This window comes from Camelus bactrianus, chromosome 1, assembly GCF_048773025.1.
Source record: "Camelus bactrianus isolate YW-2024 breed Bactrian camel chromosome 1, ASM4877302v1, whole genome shotgun sequence".
Classification (NCBI taxonomy): Eukaryota; Metazoa; Chordata; class Mammalia; order Artiodactyla; family Camelidae; genus Camelus; species Camelus bactrianus.
In genome coordinates this window covers 102,914,224-102,927,096 of record NC_133539.1, presented here as the reverse complement: position 1 = coordinate 102,927,096, position 12,873 = coordinate 102,914,224, and the positions used below count along the sequence as shown (strand labels likewise).

The 12,873-nt window shown below is 33.6% G+C and overlaps 1 protein-coding gene across 6 annotated transcripts in view; it reads left to right on the top strand.

Annotated features, from left to right (window-relative positions):
* The window catches only part of U2SURP (U2 snRNP associated SURP domain containing), a 47,194-nt gene that overhangs the window by 25,820 nt on the left and 8,501 nt on the right, over positions 1-12,873 (top strand). For all 6 annotated transcript variants that reach the window (XM_045514686.2, XM_010952234.3, XM_010952233.3 and 3 more), the window contains 7 exons: positions 595-682; positions 1,637-1,759; positions 3,316-3,472; positions 4,275-4,370; positions 5,055-5,121; positions 9,161-9,320; positions 12,079-12,189. In XM_045514686.2, coding sequence (XP_045370642.1) covers positions 595-682; positions 1,637-1,759; positions 3,316-3,472; positions 4,275-4,370; positions 5,055-5,121; positions 9,161-9,320; positions 12,079-12,189 — 802 coding nt within the window. The remainder of the gene's footprint in view (positions 1-594; positions 683-1,636; positions 1,760-3,315; positions 3,473-4,274; positions 4,371-5,054; positions 5,122-9,160; positions 9,321-12,078; positions 12,190-12,873) is intronic.

Below are 12,873 nucleotides of genomic sequence, written 5' to 3'. Positions count from 1 at the left end.
CAAAACATTAGCTATTTATGGAATCATTGTTCTCTGATCATCATTGTATTGGTTGTAGTTCCTTGTTGTTGTTTTCCTAGGCATAGGGAATTATGTTGCTCAACTATAATTAATACATAACTCTTCCTCAGTTCCCCGTAGTTCCTTTTTGGTGTTTATTTTATGAATTAGGGAAATTTTTCTTTAGGAAATCACTCTGAAAGGAAATTTGGAGATGTGGATCCTAAGCTTAGCTCTGCTGTTTGTTTGTTTTTTGCCTTGGACAGGTCATTTAACTTTTCTGTTTGTATTTTATAAAACAAAAAGTTTGGGCTAAATGGCTCAAAGTATCCTAGATGTAAGTTTCCTTGCTAATCAAAGGAAATAGTTATTAATACTCTTTTTGGGGATTTTTGCAGAAGAAAAATTCAGAATAATAGGAGTTAAAGTTATAGTTTTAAATACCTAGTTCTTGATTTTTTTAAAGAATTGCTGGATTAATTTTTTTGTATATTTTTTTGAAGTCCAGGAGTGGTTTTCATTGGCTAGCATGCTGAAGTGGGTAGGGATTTTAAAACAAATTCTATTGTAATAAATATATTATTTGAATTTCAGTTTTGAAACAAAGTTATGTCAGATATTTTCAGACCTCAATGCTACGTATCGTACAATTCAAGGCCATTTACAGTCTGAAAACTTTAAGGTACGTGTATTATTTTTGCCCTAGTATTTTAAATGGGTCTTAGGGTCTAGGAAGCACATCTATGGAAGACAGGTATAAGACATAACTTGTATGTTTCAGAAATAATCGTTTTAAAATTGACTGCCATTTTATCTTCAGTATCAAAAAAAGTCTGAAATTTTAAAACATACATAGTGTTATTTTGTTGGGTGCCTGTTTTAGTTTTAAGCATATAGTCTCTACACAGAAAACATTCAGATCACTTCTTCTGTAGTGATATTAGGAGTATACATCTTAGTTACTTATGTTTAGAAAGTATATAAAGTTACTAATTTTTTATAACCTCTTAAGCTGTGGACCAATGTTAAAAAAAAGCTGAACAAAGTATCTTACTTACAGTTGAAAAACAGATATACTTTCATGGGAAGAGACTCATTAAAAATTTTTTTTTTTAACCTGGGAAGATGTCCAGTGACCCCACCATTCAGCAGACTGAAACAACTCCATTTAAAATTTTTTTGACCTTAAATTTTGACCATAAAACAGAGCTTATAGGAAAGTTTAAGGATGGGACAGAGAGAAGTGTTAGCCAGAATCAGGAAGTATTTTATTGGACTATAAAGGAATTCAAATCAAAATTTGGCTACCTTGAGATCTAGCTTTCTGTAAGTTTCTAAGGTAGTATTTCCCGGAATGTGGCCTCATGTACCACCAAGGTTATGGGACCTAGATCTTAGGTGACTAAGAGCAAACAGTTACTGTTTCTTTTTATCTTGTATTTACTCTTAGTTTCTCTCCCCTTTCATTTGGAAGGTAACATTGATTTTTTAAAAATATTGTAATGATAGTTATTTTTCTTAAATTTTAAAAAGAATATTGGTTTAAAGGAAAATTCAGATTGTGATGGTCATTATTATGAGATGAAGTTTGATACATATTGCCCTAAATAATAATTCGTTGTCTTTTTCCTATTAGCAACGGGTAATGACCTGCTTTAGAGCATGGGAAGATTGGGCAATTTATCCAGAACCATTTTTGATCAAACTACAAAATATTTTCTTAGGACTTGTAAATATTATTGAAGAAAAGGAAGCAGAGGTAGGTTCTCAGTGTATACATGCCTTAATATCTTAAAATTTATTTCTGGGGATGCTTTGGAGGTGTGATATATTACATACATGAGTAACACTTGTTTGTAAAAAATATGTACTGTTTGTCACAGAATAGGATTTTTGTTGCTGGAGCCCTGGAGGAATTCGTGATTTTGTGTCCTTATGTGAAGATTGGTGACTGGTTTTTTATTTGATTACATGAAATGATTATAACATATTAGAAAAAAAGCAAGTAGTAGAGCAATATATATACAGCATGATTTCATTTTATTAAACTAAAGATAGCTATATGTAAGTCAGTATTTACATAAGAAGATGCATCACAGTGGTGGCAGATTCTGTTCATCACCATTCTGTTGGATTTCTTTTTTTTTTTTTTTAACCTATTCAGTAGTTCTTAAATCCTTCATCTTCATTTCTGTCATCCTAATCCAGCTATCATATTTTCACTTTCACTTCTACAAGATACTCCTAATTAGCCTCCCTGCTCCAACCACATGGTCCTTGTTTCAGTTTCTTAAATATATGTTTCCTCCTACCATGGACCTTTGTACATGTTCTTTCCTCTTTCTGGGATATCTCTTTTTCTGAGACTCAGATGTCAGTTTGAGCATAACTTCATTGAGCCTTCTCAGACCTCTTAGGTGAAACCTACTTATTACACATTCTAATACTATGGCACACCTCTTGGTTGTAGTGGTCATCGTGTATTGTGATTATCTGATTGCCTGACTCCTTCTCCACCCTCCCTCCCCACCCTCGCTTCCTAAAAATTCTACTAAGCTCTGTGACAAGAGGGACTGAGGGACCAAAACTCATTTTTGCTCATCATTATATCCTCAGTGCCTCACATGGTACCTGGCATCTTTAAGTACTTGGTGACTATTTGATAAATATTGCACAAATGACTGCCTCTTTGATAAAAATATATTCTTATTTTTTTCCTTTTTCAGTTATATTAGGTAGAATTCTTAGTTTGACTGCACATATACATTATATTGCATGTAAATGCATATATACAATATACTGCACATTTTTTTTTAGTTTACATATATGTGTTGATCACTGTTTCTAAGTACAGATTAAAGCTTTAGCTTTTTAAACTTACATAGTTATCAAACAAATGAAGCCAACCACAAAATAAGAATCAAGAGAATGCGATAATCCAATCATAAAGGACAGTCAAATGTACTTATGCTTATTCAAGAAATCAGTCATCTAAGTTATAAATAATAAGTAGTTCATGTCCTTTTTTTTAAAGATCCCACATATAAGGAATATCATATGGCATTTTTCTTTCTCTGGCCCACTTCACTTAGAATGATGATCTCCAGGTCCATCCATGTTGCTGCAAATGGCATTATTTTATTCCTTTTTATGGCTGAGTAGTATTCCATTGAAAATGTACTTAACTGTGTCCTCACATTGTGCCTGGGAATGTGGATATCTAGCTGATTGGTTTATACTGTGTTGCAAATTAATCTTTTAACAATATGACCTTAGCATGCAAAAGAAAATTTACAGTAGCATGTGTTTTCATAGGATGTACCAGATGACCTTGATGGTGCCCCCATTGAGGAGGAGCTTGACGGTGCACCTCTAGAAGATGTAGATGGAATTCCTATTGATGCTACTCCCATTGATGATCTCGATGGAGTCCCTATCAAGAATCTTGATGATGATCTTGATGGAGTGCCATGTAAGTTGAAATTTTAAACTCATTAAATCTAGCTAATAAATTTGTTCGCAGAACTCTTTAATTTCCACACACACTGATAAGGGGAAAGGTTATAATTTCTGAGTAAGGTGTCAGTCATTAACTTTTTGCTGTCTTTTATTTCTGAGTTGTCAGATACTCAGTAATACATTGATTGTGCCAAGAAAAAGGTTTTCTTTCTGGTCACATTTCTTTGTTGGGACAGTCAGCCTTTTATAAAAACAAATTTCTTTTGTCTTAATTGTCTGGAAACTATATGCAGAATCCTGTGTTCAGTTGTATGCATGATCCCAGGTGCTTGGTTTTATTTTTCTGTTCTTATTATTAGTTTCCCTAACTTACAGGTTCAGTTTTCCTAGCTGCCTAAAATCATCTTTGGAAATAGGAAGGGTACATAATCTTCAATACCTTTGGATTATAAGTTAAAATATTGAATAATATATGAATTCTACAGTTTAAACAATAATTGGGTAAAGGTACTTCCTCAGCTTCTCCATTTGCTTGAAGTAACCATGTCTGTGTTCTGGGTTGGTTGAGAGAGACAAACATATATTATATACACACACACAAACACACATATATATGTATGTATATATTTATATTTAAAAGTTGGACCTCAGGTGCAGAGAGTTGAATTAGTCTTGAATTAGTCCTAATCCTTGTTCTTGACATTAGCATTATTAGTCCATGTGTGGCCTTATTTTACTTTTTAATAACATAGTACTCATGAGCTCTTTAAATCATCTTCTGATAGTCAGGTTAATGCCTTATGTTTCTTCAATAGTGGATGCAACTGAAGACTCAAAGAAGAATGAACCTATATTTAAAGTTGCTCCATCAAAATGGGAAGCTGTAGATGAATCTGAATTGGAAGCACAGGGTAAGTAAAAGTACAGCTAGTGAAGCTTTGAAAAATTGAGTACTTAACAACTTTACCAAGTCATTTGTTTGTACGTGTACGTTTTCCTTTTGTATTTTACATGTTTCAACCTTAAGACCCAGTGTTATATTTTACGTTTAGTGGCTAAGTTTTCATTGTGGTTGCTGTTAAACTTTTCTTAGATCCCTTCAGTTTGGATGCTTTGAGAGTAATCAGAGAGAGAAATCACTAAAAACCTTTTAGGTTAAGCCATTTTAGTAGAAAATGTAGATGGGAAGCTGTATGTATTTGGAATTTACTTAGAGGTCAGTTTCAGAAAAACCAAAGCTTTGTCCCTCCTGTATTGCTTGACTTGTTAGATGCAGTTTAGCCTTTCATACTTGCTTTGACATCTATCCTAGTGCTTATAATCTGTAATTGTTAATATTTGTAGGTTCTCATGAAATAGATCTTACCATCTAGCACAGAAATAAGAATGACAACATTATTCACTTCATGAATTTGAATAAAATTACAGTGTAGATGTGAGGAAAGAAATAGATTTAGCACATATTCAAGGAAAAGGTATACCTAGAGAACTTCTGTAATATAAACTTTCAGTTCTGAAGCTGGGCTTCTACTATGCCACTGCAAAAATGCTAATTTACCTTATGGAATTACATCCTTTTTTCCCCTTCCATTCAGCTGTAACAACTTCTAAATGGGAATTATTTGACCAGCATGAAGAATCAGAAGAAGAAGAAAATCAAAAGTAAGAATCTAAGTTTCGAATATACTCAACTTTCTTATTGCATGTACACTCCCTTTTTCATTAAGAAGTGTGCTTGAAATAATAGTGAGGAGGAAAACTTCACTTTTAAGAAAAACTTGTTAAGAGAATCGTTTTTAGTTCTTCATTGGTTTTCCTGTGAATAAAAAGCTTTTGGTTTCTGGTCTTGATGCATCTGGTTTCACTTTGCTTTTGAGTTTTATTTTTCTATGCTAGGTTATACATTTTTCACCTTGTAGTTACTAAATGGTCACCTGCATTTATTTCAAATCTTTGTCATCAAGTATTATTTTGGCTTCATAAAAAGTGATTTTAAAAATGTGAATGGCGGGGAGGGTATAGCTCAAGTGGTAGAGTGCATGCCTAGCATGAGCAAGGTCCTGGGTTCAATCCCCAGTACCTCCATCACAAAAATAAATAAGTAAACCTAATTACCTCCCCCTGCAAAAAAAAAAAAAATAGTGAATGGGAAGATTATACTTCTTTTTTGGGGGGATCGTACATTACTTAAATAAAGGCATTATGACCATTCTGTTACGTTGTTTAAATGTAAACATTTTAGAAGAACTAAGAATAAATAAAAGAAAAAACAGCACTTTCCTTTAATGTATAGAGAATGTATAATTTTGAATTTTGCTCTTTGGTAATTACCCCCAATTGTTTTTGAATTGAACACTGAATATGATTATAGGAATTCCTGCTTCCAAATTCTCCTGCAAGTTTATGATAGTAGTTTTTAGGTAGCTCTTGACGCCTTTTTAAATCATTGCAAAGGAAGTAAATTTTTTTTAAAGAGATGGCATCAAGAACATGAAACAGAGGTTTCTGGTTTTTTAAAAATCATTCTTCTTGTATCATTTTCAAATGGAAGAGTGAACAGGAGGAAAAGTCCCTTTGTGTCCCAGCAGTTTCAACATTTGTATGCATTCAGTAAATGAGTATTAGTAGCATTTAGATTTAAGGAAATATGATTGATCAGCATTTGTGGAAACACAGTTTAATATGATGAGGAAAACTTGGCAACAGTGATGTCTGTCCGGAAATGGTGTGATCAGAACAAGTCAACAGTGTAACATTGTAATACTGTAAATATGATACCATATATACGAAATACAGATGTGGTTCACTGATGGAAATTCCTATCTGAGGCTGTTCAGGAGTACAAGAATTGGAAATAGTCCAGTTTGCTCTCTTTTTTATGTTTGCAATCCCATCATTAGTAACATCTTTTACCATTGTAGAATTACTACTTTTTAAAATGATTCCGTGTACCTATAATTACTTAAGGAAAAGGAAGGGTAGAAAAGCCATTGTAGAACTTAAATATTGTTAAGTGGTTTCATTTCTAAAGGTGCTAATTTTTTCGCAATAAATTCGGTATTTATGTTAATATTTGAAATGTGAATGCTTTTTAGTGTTGATGGTAATCATAAATTCATACAGTGAAGCATGGATCACTGAAAATATATTTTTGATTTTTCCTAGGAGCTCCAAATAAGTCATAACATTAAAATAACTTTATGAAAGTATGAAGCAGGGAAAAAATACTTTTTCATGTGCAACTTTCTGGTCCCTGAGATTTTCTTAGGCCTCACTACTGCTCTCTAGTGGCTGAATCTAAAATGCCTTTTTTTACCAAGGAACTGCTTTTTGACACTAATAATTGTATTTGTAGCAGAAATGGTGATTTAAAAAGTACATATATAGCACTACTAATGCCCTGCAGAAAAGTTCCAGGTAGTAATTTAGTTTCGTTTGTAATGAATTCTGTATGTGTTTAGAGTCTTGAATTTCTGTTTCTTTAAAAGAAGAGCAAGATGAAGCTGTGGTGAGATCTGAATCTAGAAATAGTAACTAATAGCTAAAATCAAAACCAATTAAAACAGACTGCTCAGGTCTTGCAAAATTTAAATAGCAGCTGTATAATTTGTATATATTTTGAATCATCAAACTGCAACTGTAAAATTTGTATGTATTTTAAACCATCAAATTGTAGTGTGTTTCATTTTAAAGGTCCTAATATGATTAATGCTTGGCATCAAGCCACGTAGGTCCTTTCTCTGTATATATAAAAATGCATATCTATTTAAAACAAATTATTGCATGCTATTCTGTGATCCACGTTTTTCTCTCAGGTATCATGGTTGTTATTACTCCATGTTAATCCATATGTTAATCTGCTCTGTATTCATCTGTGATTGAAAAAGCAAGCTTTCAGATAAGTGTACAAGGAAATTTATCAAGGAATATTTCTAATTGCAGGGGGGAGGATATAGCTCAAGTGGTAGAGCATGTGCTTAGCATGCATGAGGTCCTGGGTTCAATCCCTAGTACCACCTCTAAGAATAAATAAATAAACCTAATTACCTCCCCCCACCAAAAAAAAAAAAAAGAAAGGAATGTTTCAAATTGCAAAAAAAATTTTTTTTAAATATTATAAATAACAGGCTGGAATTGGTTAAATAATTTCCATTACATAGATACCACAGTTTCATTAACTGTGTTGCATTTTTATTGATTGACTCCAGAATAATCCTTCAGTTAGTTAATATCTGTATTTACACACACACACACACACACACACACACACACACACACACACACACACACACACACATAGGAATTGGAATTGCATCTGACAAATTAATGAGAAATAATAAGTAAAAAGTTTATTTCTGAAAAGAATATTATACATATTTTTTAATTATTGGTTTTTGTCTTTTTTCTCTTTTTTTCCCCTCACCTAAGTATTATATTGAGTTGTAAGAATGTATGCTACTAGTCTGTGGGGCTCTGAGAGTATAAAATTTGTGGAGTATTTTATTAATATTCCAAAAAGGAAATTAAAAAGCTAGTAGCATAATCCTCTCCTTGTTTTTGTTTACCTTACTTAGTTTTCTCATTCAGTGTGTGTATCTTCTTATCAGACTCTAAAATAATTAAAATTTTATTTGGAAATAATTTGATTGTAATTGTTTTTATATTATTGTGAATAGTTTTAAATATATACTGAAAGAACTCCTATTTATGGTAGAGTGTATTTAGTACCCAAATACCAACTTGTAAGGGCTTATCAGGTTCAAATATTAAAGGGAGAACGGCACATTTTCTAGGCTATGCTAGTAGTGTTCATACCACAATATTTTTAAAGGAATTTTGTTTTTATATACATAAACATTCTGCATTAGTTTGTACATGGAAGACTTGCCTAGATTTACTATATACACACACAAAGCCCAGTCCCAGAGCATTCTATCTTTTTTTAAAATAAAGGTCCTTTCATTCCTTTTACTTGAAGAACATTGTTAATCCTATTTTAGCCATGATGAGCAGCTTTACAGAGCTGTTTGCCTGTCTTTTCTATTAGATTGTTTCTAGGAGGGCAGGAGAATTTTTCTTCTTTGTGTTCTTAGCTGTAGTAGTCACTTAGTTTTTCATTTTCTTTTTATCTGAGATAGAACAGTATAGCTTTCGTAATCGACTGACTTGAATACTAATGTGTGCTAATATTTAAAATTAATGCATTGTTTTGGTATTATGTGTTAATTAGATAATGTCTTTACCTGCTGCTTTGATTGTTTTATAGTAACTCTTGTGTGACTCAAACTCATGTATCTTCTAGTTAATAGGCTCTGCTAAAGGATGGGTAAACAGTTGGCTTTTTAAACATTAACTGTCATGAAATCGCTCTAACTACAAAATATGCAGAAATCACTGATTATTTATTTCATTTAACTGCTGCAAGGAGAGTTTGTTGTAGAATAAAGGCACAGAAATAACATAAGCAGAATTTTGATAAGTATGATTATGTTGAAGCTCAAACATTTTCTGTGGAGGAAACATAAGTTTATAAATTTGTCTATATTATTTGATCAATATTTTGTAAAAAATCTTAGTGATAAATTGTCCCTTATGTTTTTGTTAGCATTACTTAAGCTCTAAGGCAATCAAAAGCCAGACTGTAAAATGTAATTTTTTTTTTGCTGCCTTGACTTACGATGTGTTCTGTTTATTTCCAAAGTCAAGAAGAAGAAAGTGAGGATGAAGAAGACACTCAAAGTTCCAAGTCTGAAGAACATCATTTGTACTCTAATCCAATCAAAGAAGAAATGACTGAGTCCAAATTCTCTAAGTACTCTGAAATGAGTGAAGAAAAACGAGCTAAACTCCGTGAAATTGAGGTTAGTATTGCAGTGAAGTTTTAACTACACTACACTGGCCTTCTTTTACTTTTTCCACCAAACTGTGCTCCCTCGTGGCATCATACCTTGGTTCATACTCTTTCCTCTCTGCTTAGAAACCTTTGTACCAGCTGCCTTTCTTCAGGCCTCTTAGTTCAAGTGTCTCTTCTCTCTTCGTACCCTTTTCTTGACCTTCTGGATTTGTTTTCTTCTTGTTTATCTGTGTTGTGATTTTACATGTATTGTATGTGTATTATGTTTTTTTTCCTGCTTGCTTAATGTCTGTATTCCCCAGTAGGCTTTGGTTTCCATGTCTGTTGTCCATCATATCTCCAGTCCCTGGCACATAGGGGATCCTCTGCAGAAATTGATATAATGAGTAGATTATATCTTGCATTATGAAATCCATCACATTTTGAGTGTACATTGTATGTAACAAAGAAAAGTGAGATACTTTCTGGCATGTTCATGTTATGTGTACATTGTACTATAGTAGACTTCATTTTAAGTGTCTGTACAGGTGGTGGGGAGAGTAGACACTGAGTGAGGCTTAACAATACAAGGAGGGGAATAACTCACAGAGAGTATAAACTCTCAAGACTTTTCTCTCCATCCCTTCTCCTTTTTATAATGCCTTTTTTTTTAATTACCAAAAGTATTCAGACATGTCAGGGAAAGGAGGGTTTTGTAATGAAAACCTACTTTATTCCTTGCCCCAGGTGATGAAACATTCCCAGTGAATGTTAGCAATAGTGTAGTAGTCAGTCCAGAATCTCAAGTGTGTGTGTGAGAGGGAATTTTAATACTCTGTCCATTCATTTAATAGTATTTTATATGCCTACTCTGTGTCAGTGCTATTTCTCTTACTGACTTTTAGATACTATACCTACCATATTAATTACTTTACTACTACTTCTCCAGCTTCTCACTGTTGGGTTGGTACAAGTTCTTGCCCACCTTTGTCTCGGATACCACCAAACCAAAAAGTTAACAGAGAAAACGCTTTTTTTCAAACTTATGCAGGATCAGTATGGTGTCACTTATCAGTGACCAGGAGGGATTTTCAGAGTTAATAAGTTGATTCATTTTTCCTGAGATACATACATATACATTCTTTATAAAATGTTTAGGGGAATAAGATGTATATCAGTGAATGCACTCACCTGGGGACCTTTTTTAAGCTGCATATGCTCCTTCTTAACTCTGAGAACTCCTCCCAATCTTACTGAACTCTGCCTTACTGACCTGATGGAACTATTGGAGTAGAAACAAAGACTGAGTTCAATAAAAAGTATATTTTCTCGATAATTGAATTACCCTCTTGCAAATGTCAGAACAGCCTGATGGTTCCTAAATGTTCTATTTTTTCATTGACTTAAAAACAAAACAAAACAAAAAACACATGATTCAGCTTTTTTTGTTAATTTGAATGGTTCCACACTGTATCTGTATATATGTGTTGTACATGCATGCACATACATGTACACACCAGCACATCTTTTATACATACATACATACATACATACATACATACATTTCCCTGCTTCATATGCTCTTTGATAATCTGGCCTCTCTTTGTCAGATAAAGTTCTAATTAGTTTTTTTGTATACTATAGTATATGTAGTATGTATAATGTATATATAATGTCATTTTTCTGTTTAAAAACATATATGTATCTTTTCTTCTTTCCCAAATGTGTCATAATGAAGATGTCAATAGCTTAACCTTTTTTTTTTTTTTTAAACCATGGGATTAATAAAAACCAAAGGATTCATGTTATAAAATACTGGCATTCTCAGCAAAGCACATAGAAAACATGAGGCCATGTGATATTACAGTGTTTACTGGAAGGAAGTTTTTAATCTTTCAGATACCGCTTAGAGCAGTGCCTAGGTTGGCATTGTCTTTTCTCACTCTAGTGTTACGTCCATTTCTACCAATAAGGGTTGGAGGAGTGGAACACTAGGTAGGGAGCCAGGTGAAGACCCTTTTTTGTTGTTGAAAGAGGAAGATCCCTTTTCTGCTCTTTTCTGATTCCTGAGGAAAGAGTGAATAGTTGAGTGGGAAAGTGATACTTGGCACTGTCCTGCAGCAACCAGGGGATGGTTGGCTAACAAGCTGTTGCATGGGCTGCTCTGAGTTGTGACCCGTTTTTTTTGTGCTTGTGCCTGAGTTAGGCCACATCAGCAGAAACTGTAACTAAGGATTTTATAATGATTTTTTAAAAGGTGCTCTAGGAAGTAACCAATGTAACATTCTTAGAAGAGCAGTGGCCAGAATGCTGCTGCTGCTCTTTTTTTTTTGATAATTGTCTTCTGTGTTTTGCTGGCTGTCTTATCTTGCTGAAAGTATGCTTGCCTTTAGCAACATTGCCTTTCTAATTTGGGGAACCAGATACCAAATTCATTTTCACTGTGTTGAGGAATAAGTAGGTTCTCAAGGGTATATACCACAGGTCATGGTTTTTAGGTCGTCACACGGCTGTGTAGAGAGCCTGTGGGCCCACGCCTGATCACTTGAATTCTGTATCATCAGGCTTATCTGACAAATGGCCTTCAGATTAGGGAGTTACATGTTGATGTTATATTTTGACTGAGTCCTAATCAGTTACTGTCCTTATGTTTTATGTTGCTATATTTATGTTTTTCCTTTTTACACACTTGTTTCAAAGAAGAGAATTTTTTAAAACAGAGCAAAGTAATGCTTGAGAAGCTATAATGATAAAAAGATTTATTTTAAAAATATCTTATTTCACAGCTCAAAGTTATGAAGTTTCAGGATGAATTGGAATCTGGAAAAAGACCTAAAAAGCCGGGCCAGAGCTTTCAGGAACAAGTAGAACACTACAGAGATAAACTTCTCCAACGAGTAAGGAATAAGTTTACTCACTAACATGCGTTTTCCAGAGTTACTTGTTTGCCTACACCATGGGCATGTTGGTATACTTCAGGAAAAGTGTATTTCAGATTAAATCCTTTGTATAAATGCTGAATACTGGTAGACAATTAGGAACATTTGAAATTTCACGTTTTACAATTATTTCAACTTGGGAAAAAATCTTAGGGCAACAGCATGCTGTTTTTTTGTGGATACTACCTGTGCAGCAGAAAATCCTGCTAAGAGCGTGCTTTCAAAACTGGAAGATCCTATAGGAAGAGTCACATTTGTGACAGTGAGACACAACAACCCCGAGAAGTGGCACAGAGACAGAGGTGGAGTTAGGGTTTGGGAAGTTCATTTAGGACTCCTTTTCCATTGTGTCCAAGGACAGGTAACAAGTGGTAGAATACCTCATCTGTGAATTTTAAACTTTAAGAGACCTTATAGTCTTGTGCATAAAATAACATGTAGGGATATACAGAGAATTTTAGAACAAGGAGGCCCACATGATAATTGTTGAAAGAACCCAGGAATTACATTGGGACTGCTATTAATTTTTACCTGTATCTTGACTGTCATTACAAAGAAAGATTTTATAAGAACAACTAGAGAGAAATAGGAACAAGCAGAAGGGAACTTAAAGTTACACGAAGCTGTTAATGGTGATAGGAG